Here is an 18,154-nt window from a genome sequence, read left to right as displayed (position 1 = left end):
AAATGTTGTTTTCTTTCATAAAAAAGCAGATTACTCTGCTTTTAAAACCCTGCTTTAATCTACATAGGGAAAGCTGGCTCTAAAAGCACCAGCAACATGAAATATGATTCAAATTCAGTTTGATATTGTCAGGAAAATAAATTACCATTAATGTCTGTTGGCAGATATTTCCAGCTAAATGACATATGATCTCTTTTACTCAGGTACTGATCTGAGAACTCGTATCCTATCCAGCTCTAAAATCACAGGCTGTTAAATATGTGCTGATATGCTGCCAGTATTATTACATCAAATTTTAGGCAAGAGGGAGGTCAAAGCCATGGCAGTTTCCTGTTTCGCGAGAGACGTGCTTTGTGTCTGCCCTCCAGCCACTATTACATCCTGCTGGGCCTCCAGATTAAATCGCATCACCCCTAGCCAACAGCAATCCACTGTTCCCTACCACAGACGCAGAAGACATTAGAGCTGATGCCTCGAGCAACCGCTAGATAACAATGGCTCAAGTAAGCATGTGTCCAGACTGTGACCTTTCAGCTATCTTGGTTGTAGATATCCAGTAGATTCTCTTAGCAAACACAATTTTGATGAGAAACCTATTAACATACAGTATTGATAGCAATCTTCAGGAATAAATGATATGGTGAAATGATGGTAGGTGACTGCCGAATATCAAAAGAAGTTAAGTCGTTTTATAGAACATACCCTCGAAATGTGTCTAATGATTTTAAACGGGATGATTTTGGTTGGCTTTGGTCCATGCTGGCTTGATTTGTAGCCTCTTCCTACACAACAAGTAAACAACAAATGTCAAATAAACAAATACAGTAGGTACTGTATGAGAATAGTGTATACTGTATATATACAACTTTTAATATAGCAAACAATACAATGAATATTATTATTGCTGAATCAGCTCAGCAGGTCTTTGCAAAGAAAATACAGGTTGTAAAATGTATCAGATATATTGGATAAACATTTGAGCAAATGTGCAATAGTCTGCATATCTGTGGTCTAAACTGTTGCCTTTGTTAATATAGTGAACTAGATGAAATGTTTAGTGAGCATGAACAGTTTCTCATTTCACATGGAATAGGTTCTCATTTCCCATATGGCTTTGTGCTGGCAGAGAGATCCATCACAAAGGAATTAGCACAAACATCTTCCTGCTCTGGCTCTTTCAATCGCTGAATGTAATGCTACAGACCAGGCTAATCAAACTAGGAGTCTTAGACCAGCCAAATCAAACTAGGGCTCACTCTACATTGAACAGACAAAATCACAAGAGACATCACCTAATGTATCTGACATCTGGTATTTATGTATTTTTAATATACCTGGTAGTAGACAGTTAATAAGTAATTGTATTTTTTACTCTGGAATATTAGAAACTGCATTTAACCAGTAGTACTACATGTCTTAGTCTATTACCATACTTACCATTTCCATGGAGTATTTAGCCCCACAGCAGCAAATAAGATTTTTGAGCCTTAATGTGCAGCTACATCTATAATACATGAAATAAAATATTTCATGTGATTGTATAGTATACAATATGATAAGGACTCCAAATCATAATGTAAATCTTCTGGTTATTATGTACAAGGAATATTTACAATCAATGATACATTACAATATGTCTCACTACTAGCATCTGTGTCATGCACTCATACACTGATAGTTAAAGTTTTCCTGAATAATAAAGTCATTACAGCAGTTCAGAGTAGCCCAGCCATGTCATTGCCTGATCATACCAACATAGTACACAATCCTGCACAAAACTTACAATTTCCATTGTAAGAAATTGCATTTCAAGTACAAGCAACAACGTTTATTATTCAAAAGAATTTATGCATATTTTAAGTTAAATTGTACTCAAATTGTACAAAATTCTAGTGTAAAATTTTCTAAGGTACTCCAACCTTAGTACCTTATCAGACTCAAAAATCTGGTATAATTAGGATAAGATAAGAATATTAGTTGTGATTGATTACAATGATGGGTCTAATGATTAAGACATTTATATTTATGTTGCTTTCATTTTTTCAGTTTTAACCACAACGCTGGTGTTCAAACTACATGGGTTGATAAAAAGGTATTACCTGGACAGAAAAGGGATAGAGGCCCAAATTAAAGCCAAAAGGACTAGAACAAGAGCAGCTACCCACAAAGCTGTGAAAATAAATAAATAAACATTGATTGTCTTAGTTGCAAAACTGATTACTGAAATATTTGGATAACATGATTATTTGATAAAAACACATCAGCCTGATATGTTTAACATACATTTATTAATACATTTACAGGATTTTTATAGTATATTCAATGCATGGGTGGAAAATACTTTAGTAATTGTACTTCATTACATGCTTCATAAAGTATTACTTTAGCGTATTTACACTTTACTTGAGTATTACTGAAATGCAATATATTACTCTTAATTACAATTCCAAGAAGAAGAAAAAACTTACTTACTAAGTTTTTTTCTACTTTTTTACTACTTACATTTATATGTAGACCTTCAAAGTACTCATTATAAAACACAAAAGACTCTTTTTCTCTCATGCAACCAATGACTGTATGCTGTACAGTGGGGTCCAAAAGTCATTGAAATCTGGGATTTTTTTTTTTTCAATTAGTTTTTAGAATTTTGAAATATTTAAACAAAGAACGTAAGTGTTCAATATCTTGAACATTTAATATTCAAGATTCTGAATTATTTCAAGGTCCCTATTTAAATGTAAGCAAATTTGTGATATTGACCATGTTAACTGTTTTATACAAAAGGCCAGATTTTCCTCATGCCTAATCTCTTCTACTGAAGCAGGTGTTCAGATGGATTTTATTCTAAAATGGATCATAAGGGTTTGCACAAACTTGTGGTGTCCATGTCAGCGCGAGTGCACACGGTCATTAAAGCCAAAAGGGGACATACCACATACTAAGAAACTTTGAAATTCTTGTAAATATTTAAAAGATTCTAAGTTGTTGTCAATAATATAATTTGATGAAAATTGTTGTATTAACTTAGAAAAGAATACAAAATTGATACATTTTCACTAGTGCTCCCAGACTTTTGGTCCCCAATGTATATCAACTGAATGGGCTCAGTTTAGCATCCAATCAGTTATAAAAAAAAATATTATTATATATTTTGAAAAACCAATCAGCAATCATGCCAATTTGTCACCTGTAGTGACCTTCCCATGCTAATTAATGTAATTAGAACTATATATACTATCTGTGTGCATCTGAATATGGATAAGCCACCAGACTACAGTGTCAAACTTGAGGATGAGCGCCATTGGCTCTACTTCAGTAAAATGTCTCAATATACTAGAGTAAAGAAAGACTCATATAAAATAAGGCATCTCCTTAGAAGACCTCCAACTCCAAGTTTTGCTAATCTGCTAACAATAACTGGTGATAATTAACTAGGTTGCTTACTAACGCCGAATTAGACTAGTATCAATTTCAGGAGCTAACATAATTTGGCTAGACAGCAACTAAAATTCTAGCTAATAGTAAATATTGGTTATTTACAGGATATTTTACTTCTGATTAATAAATTAACAAACTGCGTAGCGTCAGTCATGCATATGACCAGTTTACAAAAACTGAATGATGTTTTCAGCCAAAATGGTGCAGTTGATTTAAAACAAATATCATCTTGTAACAATTTTATATATGCAAATTTCACATGAAAACATGACTAACTTAATTTCATCATTTCATAATTACATCTTGAATACATTTAAAAGTAGAAAGCTTTTATCTTTCAGATGAGTACATTTTTTGTTGGATACTTCCACTTTTAACTGAGTAAGATTTTAACATATAATCTATACTTTCACTTAAGTATAATCTTACTGCTTATACCCTACAAGTTAAACTTATTATTAAATATGTAGTTTATTAGGATTCAACACTAATGGGAAGAAATCATCTCAAGTTGTAGTTTAAAAGGAATATTGTGTGTTGATAGACTCTGGGGTCTGTTGGCACATACATGAATCAATACTAGCAAAACAACAACATTATCATTCAGGACAAGACATTATATGCAAAAGACATTATATTCACCACTGTGCCACAAACAGTGTATTTTGCAGCTAGAATTTGGCACAGATTTGTCCTACCAAAAGCACTTAGACACATGAAAGTGCCATTAAAACACCAAAATGTTTTTATTTTTATTTTTACTGAACTGTAAAAAAGTATTTGGAGTGAAATAATTACATACATTTGATCCTTACATTTACATGCCTACTTGATTTCATGATTCTTATGGGCAGGGTTGAAACTCAATCACTCTGTATCGCAGGGAAACTCTCAAGAGCCCAGTAGTTTCCTGTTGCATAGCACAAAAAACCAACTTGTCACTGCAAAATCAATCTGCGCAACCGAAACCCTGGATCACCAGTAAGAAAGTGTGGAGAAAAATATTTTTTTCAGTGCATGATGGAACACATGACATGGTCTGCCAGAAGGGATTATCTATGATAAAGGTTCCAGAAGAAAGAGTGAAACACTGGCAACAACCAAACGTACAAGGGGAGGCGTTTGTGTGGAAAAACAAACACTGAAATGGCCGTTCAATCAGCAAGTGAATAAACACCATGACACAAAAGCAGTGATGACTACTATGCCATGACCAGGAAATTAAACGACACTAACTGCATGTTTAAACTGTAACTACTCCAGTGTGTTTACAATAACATAGAAATCAATCATCTATCCAGTAATAATAACTTGCAAATAAAAAGGTTGTCCTTATTCATTAATGAAAATACTGGAGATTATTTTGCCTAGCGTATTTATATTCATTAATTATATTAATGAATAATTCATGTTTTTTTTATTGTTGTTGGGGTTTTTTTTAAGAAAATCACTGACATATTTTTTTTACTTGCACAAAATGTTCAATTAAAGTCTATCTGGCCTGACAAAGACCAAATGATCATGTAATGATTCTAAAGAATAAGACAATTACACTTAAATAGGCATTTTGAATAATTCTTCAGAATGCATTTAAAGCCTCTAATAGCTACTTCACCGAAAGTCATATTACATGAAATAGTTATGAATAAATCTGCTGCTGTGTCAGAGATTGTTAATATTTTTTAGTATAAAATAATACTATAAAATAAAATATGATTTTTGGTGTAAATAAACCTTAAAATCATAAGAGGCTTTAATGGTATTACAAATATACTAACATATTATTGACTTTACAAATATAAAAGGAGACCCCTGATTCTTATTGTAAATATTGCGAAGAAATTCAAGTCTGTACACTCTGCTTGACTGTTTACTTCTCAGCATTGGCAGCATTGAAAAAAACACTGAAGTTCCCTTTTAATACTAAGTGAAAGCATAACGGTGTCCAGTGACACTAAAAGTACATACATTCGCTAGCTAAACCTCTGAGTGACCCTGACCAGGATAAAGTGGTTACTGAAGATAAAGGAACAAATACATGAATGACTAAGCCTCTGTTAATAACACTGAGACAAATACTCTATGGGTCTGGCATAGTTCTGTTCAAGCCCCAGTGTGCAATGGTCAGCTTCTTCCTGTGCTCTCTGCCTCCAGAATGCTGATCACCAGGCTGATTACTTAAGCTGTGAGAGCCCACCGGAGCCTGCATATAATCACCGGACAGTGCAGCTAATGGAAGCTCATCATGTGGCCCAGAGTTTAGCAACACTGGCCATATATCTAGCAGATAATGGTTACTTACCCGTAAAGTCTGCTCTACAACATAATCTGCACTATTGTAAAATAGACTCTGCATTATGGAGCATGGTGCTTTCAAAATCCCATTATGTCTTAATCCTCCTTGCTCTTCTAATGTATTTCCCACAATGCTCCTCTCATGGGGCATTTTCCAAAACAAACATGGCAGAAAAGCTTTTCTTTGAGCTGTTTTTCAAGAAAAGGGCAGCTTATTGAATCAATATTGCGGCGGTCCCAGCCCCTGGGATGCAAAAAAGCACTTCTCTATAGAAGGCTAGCTCACAAGATACATGTTTCCATTCTGCTGACTCAATCAATGTTTATACAGATCAAAGACAATCTTTGATTTGATTAAATCATAGGTAGCAATGGTTCAAGTGTTACACTGTAAGATGTGTTTATATGTTACTGTACATCTATTATACAACGAAATACAGGTAAATCACATAATCTGAGGTGATATGTTTATTGGCATAGGAGAAAGAAGGACTAAAGTTACCAAAGTATAGTAAAGCCCGTCTGCTAATTATACGGATATAACATTAACTGACAAAAAGAAGACATAAGTTTACATCGTTTTATATTCAAGTAGTTTGTACTTACGTTGGTAGGTGCTATGTGGAAACTTATCCAGAGAAATATAGCAGGTTACATTAAGTGCATCTCCAGGTGTGACCCAAAGAGAATAATGTCCTGCCTCTTCAAATAGATAGCTTAAGCTGGAGGAAATGTTAATAATAACTTAAATAATATGATTTTAAATAAATAAATGACACATCCAGAATTTTACTATGACTGTGATAAATTATATATCCAAAATTCCACTAAATTAGATTTTACTATATTTTATATGCCACTTTAAAAATTTATCTGGTTACATCTATGTTGAAATATTTCAGATTATTCATGGTTACATGCATTTTGTTACAAAGTATAAACTGCAATAAAATTTTCCATGGCACATAGACATATTATTTACAATGTTGTCAATAATTAATTTTGTCTTATAGACATGCATATAATGAATTGCATAAGTCGTTATGTGTGATAATTAATAATAATAAATGTCCAATGTACAGTGCATCCGGAAAGTATTCACAGCGCTTCACTTTTTCCACATTTTGTTATGTTACAGCCTTATTCCAAAATGGATTAAATTCATTATTTTCCTCAAAATTCTACAAACAATACCCCATAATGACAATGTGAAAGAAGTTTGTTTGAAATCTTTGCAAATTTATGAAAAATAAAAAACAAAAAAAGCACATGTACATAAGTATTCACAGCCTTTGCTCAATACTTTGTTGAAGCACCTTTGGCATCAATTACAGCCTCAAGTCGTTTTGAGTATGATGCTACAAGCTTGGCACACCTATTTTTGGGCAGTTTCTCCCATTCTTCTTTGCAGGACCTCTCAAGCTCCATCAGGTTGGATGGGGAGCATCGGGGCACAGCCATTTTCAGATCTCTCCAGAGATGTTCAATTGGGTTCAAGTCTGGGCTCTGGCTGGGCCACTCAAGGACAATCACAGAGTTGTCCTGTAGCCACTCCTTTGTTATCTTGGCTGTGTGCTTAGGGTCATTGTCCTGTTGGAAGATGAACCTTCACCCCAGTCTGAGGTCCAGAGTGTTCTGGAACAGGTTTTTATCAAGGATGTCTTTGTACATTGCTGCATTCATTTTTCCCTCGATACTGACTAGTCTTCCAGTTCCTGCCGGTGAAAAACATCCCCACAGCATGATGCTGCCACCACCATGCTTCACTGTAGGGATGGCATTGTCCAGGTGATGAGTGGTGCCTGGTTTCCTCCAGACATGACGCTTGCCATTCAGGCCAAAGAGTTCAATCTTTGATTCATCAGACCAGAGAATTTTGTTTCTCACAGTCTGAGAGTCTTCAGGTGCCTTTTGGCAAACTCCAGGCGGGCTGTCATGTGCCTTTTACTGAGGAGTGGCTTCCGTCTGGCCACTCTACCATACAGGCCTGATTGGTGGAGTGCTGCAGATATGGTTGTTCTTCTGGAAGGTTCTCCTCTCTCCACAGAGACACACTGGAGCTCTGTCAGAGTGACTATCGGGTTTTTGGTCACCTCCCTGACTAAGGCCCTTCTCCCCCGATCGCTCAGTTTGGCCAGACGGCCAGCTCTAGGAAGAGTCCTGCTGGTTCCAAACTTCTTCCATTTACAGATGATGGGGGCCACTGTGAGTGTGAGTGTGTGCTCATTGGGACCTTCAATGCTGCAGAAATGTTTCTGTACCCTTCCCCACATCTGTGCCTCGAAACAATCCTGTCTCGGAGGTCTACAGACAATTCCTTGGACTTCATGGCTTGGTTTGTGCTCTAACATGCATTGTTAACTGTGGGACCTTATATAGACAGGTGTGTGCCTTTCCAAATCATGTCCAATAAACTGTATTAACCACAGCTGGACTCCAATCAAGTTGTAGAAACATCTCAAGGATGATCAGTGGAAACAGGATGCACCTGAGATCAATTTTGAGTGTCATGGCAAGGGCAGTGAATACTTATGTACATGTGCTTTTTTTGTTTTTTTATTTTTAATAAATTTGCAAAGATTTCAAGCAAACTTCTTTCATGTTGTCATTATAGGGTATTGTTTGTAGAATTTTGAGGAAAATAATGAATTTAATCCATTTTGGAATAAGGCTATAACATAACAAAATGTGGAAAAAGTGAAGCGCTGTGAATACTTTCCGGATGCACTGTATAACTGACCAGTCACACCTATGTGCACCCCATTTAGGATTTAGTCCCCCCTTTACTGGTATAACAACCCCCAGTTTTCTGGGAAAGCTTTCCACTAGATTTTGGAATGTGTCTGTGGGAATTTCTGCTCATTCAGCTTCAAGAGCATTAGTGAGGTCAGGCACTGATGTCAGGCAAGAAGGCCTGGCACGTAGTCAGCATTTCAATTCATCCCAAAGGTGTTCAATGGGATTGAGGTCAGGACTCTATGCACACCAACCTTGGCATATCATGTCTCAATTTGTGCACAGCAGCATCGTCATGCTGGAACAAGTTTGTGCTAGGCCCCATAGTTCCAGTGAAGGGAACTCTTAATACTACAGCATACAAAGACATTCTAGACAACTGTGTGCTTCCAACTTTCTGGCAATAATTTTGGGAAGACCCACATAAGGCTCTGGTTGTGAGGTGGCTATATTATGAAACAAAGTTTAGTCTGTCTTAAGAAATTAATCCAGCCATCCTTTTTCCATACCACTTATCCTACACAGGGTCGCAGGGAAGACTAGAGCCTATCCCAAGGAACCTGGGGCACAAGGTGGGGGACACCTGGACAGGGTGCCAGCACAATTGCTCACACATTCATACACTACAGACAATTTCGAAATGCCAGTCAGCCTACAACACGTCTTTGACTGGCGGAGGAAGCCAGAGCACCCGAAGGAAGCCCCGAAACACGGGGAGAACATGCAAGCTCGGAAGCAGAATTTGAACCCTCAACCCCTCTGACACTATTTAATCCATTCACCTCACAGGCTATTGTTCAGTCATTCAACTTAAAGCACATTATTCAGCAACTACTGTCATTTATACAGTAACCTTTTAGAGCACATACTTTGTCTTATGGTATTAATATGCATTATACATGGCATATTACATATCATTCCACATATTATGTATACAGGAATCGCAAGTGTTATTCAAAAACTTTGAACCTTAAGATGGCAAGTAAGGAAAGCTTTTAGTTTATTGTATAGTGGAAAGATAAGGCTCAGTATTTATGAAGCTTGAGGGAGCCATCTAGAGCATGGCATATAGAAATGCACTTCTTGACCACATTCTACCATCTCCTGTTTCATCCACAAAATGTGTGTTACAAGCATTCATTGATTGTTCTGGGGATGACATACCAGCCGCCATGTTCATTGGAGGGGGAGGGTAAATCGATAGTGGCTCCATCTGGAAAGGGACCTCACTATTGATCTTTAAGAAGCACAAGACTAGACCCCAGCTCAGGGCAATGCAGTAAAAGCACAGCACCTGATCTTATGCAACCAGATACATGTTTAATATCTCACCACCCTTTTAATAACAACCCCACATGGAATGCTTCAGTTCTGGTGACTCTTACGCCAGGATTCTATATAAATGTGGCTACTGAATCTTTGTGTTTAACATCCCAAGTGTGGTTTCTGTGGATACTTGTAGTGTTGATGTCTTAATGGCTCGTTTCTTTATTTTGAATGTCTGCTCCTATTAACCCCAAATGGCAGCAAGATCAATAGCATGTGAGATATCCTCCAAAGGCCAGCACTCAGGACCTAAAGTCAGGTCAAATGCTGACACACCATGGTCTATGTAGTTTGAGAGATTGTAAATGGAATCTTCTGCTATCAAGGCTGTATATTTAGTCCATGTCAAGGTGCTTCAGCTCACATAAATGGAATGAGCCTGTCCATATGGACAGTGATTTATAGACAGGGATGTTGATGTTAAGTAATCCATCCAAATGAAAAAGGATTTTGCACTCAAGAACAAAAGGTGCATCATTTTAATTTTGCTCCATTGCAGTTCAAACAGGAAATATTTGGATGTGAGCCTGAAACAGACTGGATATTAGTATACAGCTATAGTGTAAATTTAAGTCTTACCTGCACAAAGTGTTAGTGGCATTCACAGGTGAGGCTTTCAGAGTTAGAGTGAAAGGTGTGCTCAGCACCACAGACACATTTCCTGGTCCAACTTCCATGCTAGCCAAAGGTTGGTAAAGACACTGCAGACATCATGTGTGCATAATATTTTTATACTACTTAATCAGCCACAATACTACTTAAAAATCCACAGCTTTCAAAAGGCAGACGCAATATCCTTAATGTTACTGGGTTATGATATATAATTTTTTTTTACTGTTATAGCCATTAAACATTATATTAAGATTATTGTAACTATTATTTCCATTGACAGAATTTGGCAGATGGCCTTATTCAGAGTGATTTAAAGAAGTGCTTTGCAGTCTCCATCAAAACATATCCAGTACCATGAGCTGGTACAACAACAATAACAGTACAAGTTGAGCTTTTTTTTTAGTGCTCATTATTATTATTATCATTATTATCATTATTATTATTATTATTATTACCATCATTATTATTATTATTAGTAGTAGTAGTAGTATGGAACACTAATCAGCAAACTGATGAAGAGATCATTATGAAAACTGAGTAATACAATTTCTAAATACCTTATAGCAGTAATCTGAGGTGTAGAGAACTTGAAGCCCGTAGGACATCTGATTACGGACTGTTAGTAACGCTTCATCCATTTTCAGTAAAGTTTCTGCAAGTTAAAGATGATACTGCTATAAAAAAAGATACTGATAAGTTGAATTTTCCTTATATTTATCATGTTGGCCTATACAGAATATACTAAACAACATGTACAATATCAGTAGTAATTTAAGGGAATCAAGGGAATAAATTTGTTGTTAATATTACAACTAACATAACAAAGCTCAATACAAATACTCATAAGAGAAATAAAATATATATATTACTTTGATAATATAGAAATAAAAGATATGCTCTAGACCTCCTTAATGTATGCCAAAAAAGGAGGAGTCATTAAAAATAAATGTGACCCATGTTGACATCTACAGGACTAACACAACTCTTCAAAACATGGTGCATGCTCAGACCACTAGCACAACATCTTTTCTTGACAATCCTACAGATAAAGTTCTTGGTGCTCTGATTAAAATGTGTCACTAGTAAAAAACCAAAGGCACTCAGGCATGACAATCCTAAAGGCTTACAAAGCACTGGAATTCCAGAACAATTAAAATGTCACAAATAATTCATTTTCAAATTCCTAAATGTCAACACTTATTTTAGTAATACATTGTATGCTACCTGTATTCATGGTCATCCCACACTGTCCTATTGTGAGAAGAATAATGTAGAAAATGTGTCTCAGACTGCAGCTCTCCATAGTCAGCTGAAAACTTGCTTCTCTACTGAACTCATTTATTGTAGGCTACAAAAGATATGAACAAAGAGTTCAAAGAGCACAGAGGTGTGTTGGATATTTCCCAAGGTGGTTATGGCACCATTTCTGAGTATAACTCGTGCTTTCACGTACTGTCTTAGTATCACATCATCCAAACACACGTGTATGTGCAGGAGCAGCAGTTCTGAGTGCTTGTCAGAAGCCTATGTTCACTATAACTGAATATTTTTGACAATGAATTTAAATTAATTGTGAAGGTTTAGTATTTAAGATTCTGAGATAGTAATTGCTCAGAGGTTTGTGATAAAGGCTCCTAACCTTCAACTGCTCACTTGCATTAACTGTATCCTGTCTCAATATTAAAAGACTTTGGATAAAAGCATCTCCTAAATTAAGAAATATTCTTTCTTCCTTGCTTATGTATGCTATTCACGTAATACATTATAAAATAAGCTTAGAATCTATGCACCACCACAGTGCTGCACTTTCAAGACACAGCCATTTCTCTACAGAATTTTATGATAGTGTAGATGCATTTTTCTCACCATCTGAGCACCTTCTCCTGGCTTGAATACTCCCTGCATGTCTCTGAAAACGCATTTCATGATCGATCATGAAGACAACATAACTGTCCGCTGATGAAGCAAATTATCTAGGTTTCCAAGACATAATAGAAACTATCACAACAGAAACTCTCGGCTTTCTAAATGTCTTTGACAGCAAATCCTATCCTGTTCCGCTTAATACGGAATCACTTTGCAGCATTACTGTTAAAGGCAGTGAGTCAGAACAAATTACAATATACATTAAAACATTTACCTAAACCAAAACGACTGTATAGTATAGTTTACTATGGTATACAATATTATATATACTACTATATTACATATATTCTAGAGTAAACATTTCCATAGGCAATGTCTAAGGGTCATTCTATGACATTCAGTTTTAGGTGTTTTTCTCTATAGCACCACAATGGAGACAGAAAATATCTGCATGTATTTTAATAGCAGTAACATTGTGGTTTAAAAGTCATAAGTTGGCTAAGGCCTGCTCTGTATCTAATTGAATCATCTTAAAGAATATGTGCCATACTTGCCAAACTTTTAATGCTCAATTATTGTGCATATTATAACAATGATTTATTAGAGAAATGTGGAACAGGTCATTTGAACATTATAAACGACTGCATTTGGTCTGTGGACCACCTGTTGAACAGACCAAAGGAACAAGCCTGCAATAGTGTCATTTTCAAAGCTGTAGTGTAATCCAAACATCCAAAACCACTTATCAGTCTTTAGCAAAGAGTTTGGGTTTATGATATACAGCTAGTTGGATCTACTACAAACTGGACAAATGACCAAACAGCACCTGTATTTTTCATGGTAGTGTAGGTGAAGGTGATGAAGTAAAGACATTTAGTCTACAGCAGGGTTCATTCACCCTTAGCACCCTTAGCACGTCAGCACAGTTTGATGACGTCTCTTCAAAAACACCGTAACTAGCTCAGGATCATAACATATGTGAGAAAGCTGTACTGAAAGTAGTCAAAACCTATCTAATAGGAGGCATGCTTTGCTCTCTGGTATCTAGTCCAGTCTCAATTTTATTTTTACACCCAAGTGCTGCTCAATGTGGCGGCATTTTGGAGAAAATATTCATTTGAATTCAAGTCGATTAGCTAAACTTGGCCTCTCTAAGATGGCGGCATCGTTGACGTGTCCAGTTTAATTCACAGGCGTATTTACGTCTATGACCTCAGTAATGACTGTTCAGAAGTCGTCGTTTTCAATATTTCACTTTGGAACAAACCTACAAGTGGCTGCCGTGTCCCTCTTCAAGGACCCTTGCGTATAGTTCACTTATTTGGTTTGCAAAGAGGATTCACCAGCTAGGCTTCTTCCGCCCTGCCTGCCTTTGGGGGTCTTTGCATCGTCGGTGTGCGGCGCTGCAGCTGGATAGCACATTACTTTCTGCTTGCTCTTGTTAGTAACTCGCGCTACTATTTTTCCTACCCGTATTGTGATAAACCCCACCTACTGTTGTAGAGCTGTTAATAGGTAGCGAATGGACATGCAAGGCAGCGTGTAAATATTGGGCTATTGGCCAATCGTAGCGCAAGAGGCGGGGTTTGTGGAAACGCTTTTTGGGGACATGTTTAATTCAGAGCAGGAGAGCCGGAAAGGCAGCAAAGCAGTACTGCTCTGAGAGAAAACATGGTAGGTACATAACAGAGACTTATTATCCGACAACTTCAATTATTATATTAAGCTATACATAGCTCATAGTGCACATTTTATAGTAAGACTAAACAGGAGACAATGTCTTCCACCTGTTGCTGCTGTTTCTCTGCCAGGCTGTACAGTATATGCAGAATTGATGTAGTTGATATCAGTATACATAAATGTTTTTTCAGCCTGTCTGTCGTCATAGAATCAGCAGCACGTGCTGCTATCCTTTTCAGACATGTTTTGTGTGCCTGAGTACATTTGTGTGATCCGCGCTCATGTCTGTAGCTGCTGGACGACTGGAATACGTCACAGATTATCTTGTTGCTAAGAGACCTGTTGATTGATGTGTGACGGTGTTATCGGCTTCATTGTGTCACAGTATGCTGTGAGGCGCGAGACAGTCGCTACACACACACACACACACACACACACACACACACAGGAAAGTGCTGATGCTACTCATTCAGACTCAGATTCTGTGAGTTGCACAGTCTACATCATTACAGAGAACATGCAACTGATCTGCAATGTTTATAAAATCATGATAAAATCTGTCATTATGCATCAGTGCTCTTTTAACTACATGAATCATTTGAAGTTTCTTGGTTTGGTCATACATTATGTATACCAGGTCTGACCATGCAAACGTGTCATTTACTATCATTACCATCAATGCATATCACATTTTTCTACTATGGATAATTTTTTCAGAAACCTTTTATTAATCTACCCATTAAACCCATTAATTTACGTTCTTGCTATACTATTTGAAAGTAGGATTACGTGTTAAACTCGTGATCTTGTAGGACTCCTATAAGGCATTTGAAAGGGAAAGGGTTAAATAACTCAGTGTAACCTCCAGTGAAGCATGGTGAAAGCTCTTAAACCTGGAAATGCAAGTCATCATTGTCTCCAGATGGGCTCCACTGCAACCAATGACAGAGCTCCTTTATGAAACGTCCCCCTGCTGAATGTTTGTAACTCTTGCATTGCTGTTTAAGTTTTAGTAATGTAAAATGTTTAGTAATGTAAATGTATTTTTAATAATATAGAATTGAATTTTATATATGTGTATATATATATATATATATATATATATATATATATATATATATATATATATATATATACATACACACACACACACACATTTCTTAACATATATTTTGTAATAATAAATACCATGCACATATCATGCCATTAGAGACAACATACTGTATGGTTTGAAATTAGTTTGGTGTGTAACCTCGAGTAAAATGGATAAAGTGGCTGTTATTGTTTTTTTTAGTGGAATTGTTTTAGAACTCATTGTCTAATTACATTGTGAATTATGCAGTTATATTACATTTATGACAACACAGTAATGCAACAAGTAGCACTGCATCCTCACAGCTCTGGGGTCTCAGGTTCTTGAGCCCTGCTTACTGTCTGTGTGGATTTTTACATGTTCTCCCCATATCCATGGGGGTTTCTTTGAGGTTCTCTGGTTACCAGGTTTCTCTGATTAGGTTGATTGGCTAAGATAAATTGCCCATACTGTATATCAGAATAAGTGTGAATCTGCAAACCAGATGGGGTTAATGGGGTCCTTCTTGGGAAAAAATAAAACCTGTCCTTGTGCTAGAGCATATTGGCCTAAGTTTAAAGACACCAACATGACACTGCCTGATACATAAGTAAATACATAAAATGTTTTTTGTAGTCTTGCTGTATCTTGGTGCATCTAAGTCTAATCATAAGGGAGTGAAGAAGTAACTAAAGCACAGCTGTAATGTGTCTGTTGTAACTACACAGGCTGGTAAGATTCAGGTTCTGACTTTGGACGAGAGAGAGCAGCTGCTCCCAATGCTCCGCAACGCACAGTGGGCCGAAGTGGTGGGCAGGGATGCACTCTATAAGGAATTTATTTTCAAAGACTTTAACCAGGTGAGCATCCACATAAAACCAGTCATTACTGAACTCTCATTGGCAATGAAAGCACAACGTATGTGCTGCATGTAAAGCATCAAAATCTCTTCACACAAATGGCATCATTCTCTCTTAGGCCTTTGGGTTCATGTCTAGAGTAGCTCTGCAGGCTGAGAAAATGGACCATCATCCCGAGTGGTTCAATGTTTACAACAAGGTATATGAGTACTACTAAATCAAGTATTTTCATGCTTATTATGAGCAAGGAAAATTCATTTAATAGTCTGTCAGTAACACCACCCCTCCCTGATTTTCTCTTTGCCAGGTTCACATCACTCTCAGCACACACGAGTGTGGAGGACTATCTAAGCGTGACATTTCTCTTGCTACTTTCATTGATCAAGTCTCAGTGTTGTGAAGATGACTCTCTTTCTTTTTGGCAGAAACAGACCAGACCCCTTATGTCTCACATTGATGAATCAAATGTATTTAGTGGGAGGGGTTTCCAGATACAAATTTATCAAACACTAATTGAAAACTTTGATGGCCTGTTACACAGACAGTATCAATAAAAACATGAGATACATCATCTGTATAATCCTATGGTGAGAATAGAGCTATCTTTACAGGATGGTCTCGTGTCTTAAATGTAGCCCAGTATCGTTTCTGTCCCGAAAAAATATTGTGCCTTTATTTTCTATTCACTGTGCACAGGGTATTGCTGTCCTTATAAGCTCGACTTTGTAGAGTGTCTCAACCATATTGACTGTTAAACCTACAGCTGTTTCAGAAATAAAGCTGAGCTTTTGACCCAGTGATTCTGAATTTATGCCACATATAAATATACTTCCAATGTTTTTGGCAAAGATATAAGTTTCAATAAAGCGTTTAAACTAGCAAAATGAACACATTCCGCTTTAAATAATATGTACAGTGAGGGAAAAAAGTATTTGATCCCCTGCTGATTTTGTACATTTGCCCACTGACAAAGAAATGATCATTCTATAATTTTAATGGTAGATTTATTTGAACAGTGAGAGACAGAATAACAACAAAAAAAATCCAGAAAAACGCATGTCAAAAATGTTATAAATTGATTTGCATTTTAATGAGGGAAATAAGTATTTGACCCCTCTGCAAAACATGACTTAGTACTTGGTGGCAAAACCCTTGTTGGCAATCACAGAGGTCAGATGTTTCTTGTAGTTGGCCACCAGGTTTGCACACATCTCAGGAGGGATTTTGTCCCACTCCTCTTTGCAGATCTTCTCCAAGTCATTAAGGTTTCGAGGCTGACGTTTGGCAACTCGAACCTTCAGCTCCCTCCACAGATTTTCTATGGGATTAAGGTCTGGAGACTGGCTAGGCCACTCCAGGACCTTAATGTGCTTCTTCTTGAGCCACTCCTTTGTTGCCTTGGCCGTGTGTTTTGGGTCATTGTCATGCTGGAATACCCATCCACGACCCATTTTCAATGCCCTGGCTGAGGGAAGGAGGTTCTCACCCAAGATTTGACGGTACATGGCCCCGTCCATCGTCCCTTTGATGCGGTGAAGTTGTCCTGTCCCCTTAGCAGAAAAACACCCCCAAAGCATAATGTTTCCACCTCCATGTTTGACGGTGGGGATGGTGTTCTTGGGGTCATAGGCAGCATTCCTCCTCCTCCAAACACGGCGAGTTGAGTTGATGCCAAAGAGCTCCATTTTGGTCTCATCTGACCACAACACTTTCACCCAGTTGTCCTCTGAATCATTCAGATGTTCATTGGCAAACTTCAGACGGGCATGTATATGTGCTTTCTTGAGCAGGGGGACCTTGCGGGCGCTGCAGGATTTCAGTCCTTCACGGCGTAGTGTGTTACCAATTGTTTTCTTGGTGACTATGGTCCCAGCTGCCTTGAGATCATTGACAAGATCCTCCCGTGTAGTTCTGGGCTGATTCCTCACTGTTCTCATGATCATTGCAACTCCACGAGGTGAGATCTTGCATGGAGCCCCAGGCCGAGGGAGATTGACAGTTCTTTTGTGTTTCTTCCATTTGCGAATAATCGCATCAACTGTTGTCACCTTCTCACCAAGCTGCTTGGCAATGGTCTTGTAGCCCTTTCCAGACTTGTGTAGGTCTACAATCTTGTCCCTGACATCCTTGGAGAGCTCTTTGGTCTTGGCCATGGTGGAGTTTGGAATCTGACTGATTGATTGATTGCTTCTGTGGACAGGTGTCTTTTATACAGGTAACAAGCTGAGATTAGGAGCACTCCCTTTAAGAGTGTGCTCCTAATCTCAGC

At 37.4% G+C, this 18,154-nt stretch overlaps 2 protein-coding genes across 8 annotated transcripts in view; one reads left to right on the top strand and one right to left on the bottom strand.

Annotated features, from left to right (window-relative positions):
* The window catches only part of si:dkey-192p21.6 (uncharacterized protein LOC565246 homolog), a 42,626-nt gene extending 27,966 nt beyond the window's left edge, over nucleotides 1–14,660 (bottom strand). Inside the window, exons 1-9 of one of the 7 annotated variants that reach the window (XM_053621514.1) lie at nucleotides 13,541–13,742; nucleotides 12,274–12,380; nucleotides 11,632–11,755; nucleotides 10,965–11,059; nucleotides 10,375–10,496; nucleotides 6,340–6,455; nucleotides 2,100–2,169; nucleotides 1,438–1,504; nucleotides 703–782 (exon numbers count right to left, since the gene is read on the bottom strand). In XM_053621514.1, coding sequence (XP_053477489.1) covers nucleotides 703–782; nucleotides 1,438–1,504; nucleotides 2,100–2,169; nucleotides 6,340–6,455; nucleotides 10,375–10,496; nucleotides 10,965–11,059; nucleotides 11,632–11,755; nucleotides 12,274–12,333 — 734 coding nt within the window. In that variant the 5' untranslated portion in view covers nucleotides 12,334–12,380; nucleotides 13,541–13,742. Of the gene's footprint in view, nucleotides 1–702; nucleotides 783–1,437; nucleotides 1,505–2,099; nucleotides 2,170–6,339; nucleotides 6,456–10,374; nucleotides 10,497–10,964; nucleotides 11,060–11,631; nucleotides 11,756–12,273; nucleotides 12,381–13,540; nucleotides 13,743–14,060 lie in introns of those variants that run through there. The other 6 variants (XM_053621508.1, XM_053621507.1, XM_053621509.1 and 3 more) reach the window with 6 other exon arrangements.
* pcbd1 (pterin-4 alpha-carbinolamine dehydratase/dimerization cofactor of hepatocyte nuclear factor 1 alpha) lies at nucleotides 13,829–16,677 on the top strand. Its single transcript, XM_053621515.1, has 4 exons — nucleotides 13,829–13,947; nucleotides 15,754–15,885; nucleotides 16,004–16,084; nucleotides 16,193–16,677. The coding sequence occupies exons 1-4, from the start codon at nucleotides 13,945–13,947 to the stop codon at nucleotides 16,283–16,285; spliced, it is 309 nt and encodes a 102-aa protein (XP_053477490.1). The 5' UTR covers nucleotides 13,829–13,944; the 3' UTR covers nucleotides 16,286–16,677.
* The last annotated feature ends 1,477 nt before the right edge of the window (nucleotides 16,678–18,154 follow it).

Source organism: Ictalurus furcatus, chromosome 3 (genome assembly GCF_023375685.1).
Source record: "Ictalurus furcatus strain D&B chromosome 3, Billie_1.0, whole genome shotgun sequence".
In the NCBI taxonomy this organism is placed as follows: domain Eukaryota; kingdom Metazoa; phylum Chordata; class Actinopteri; order Siluriformes; family Ictaluridae; genus Ictalurus; species Ictalurus furcatus.
The sequence above is the reverse complement of the archived record's forward strand: the minus strand, read 5'-3'. Positions and strand labels throughout refer to the sequence as shown.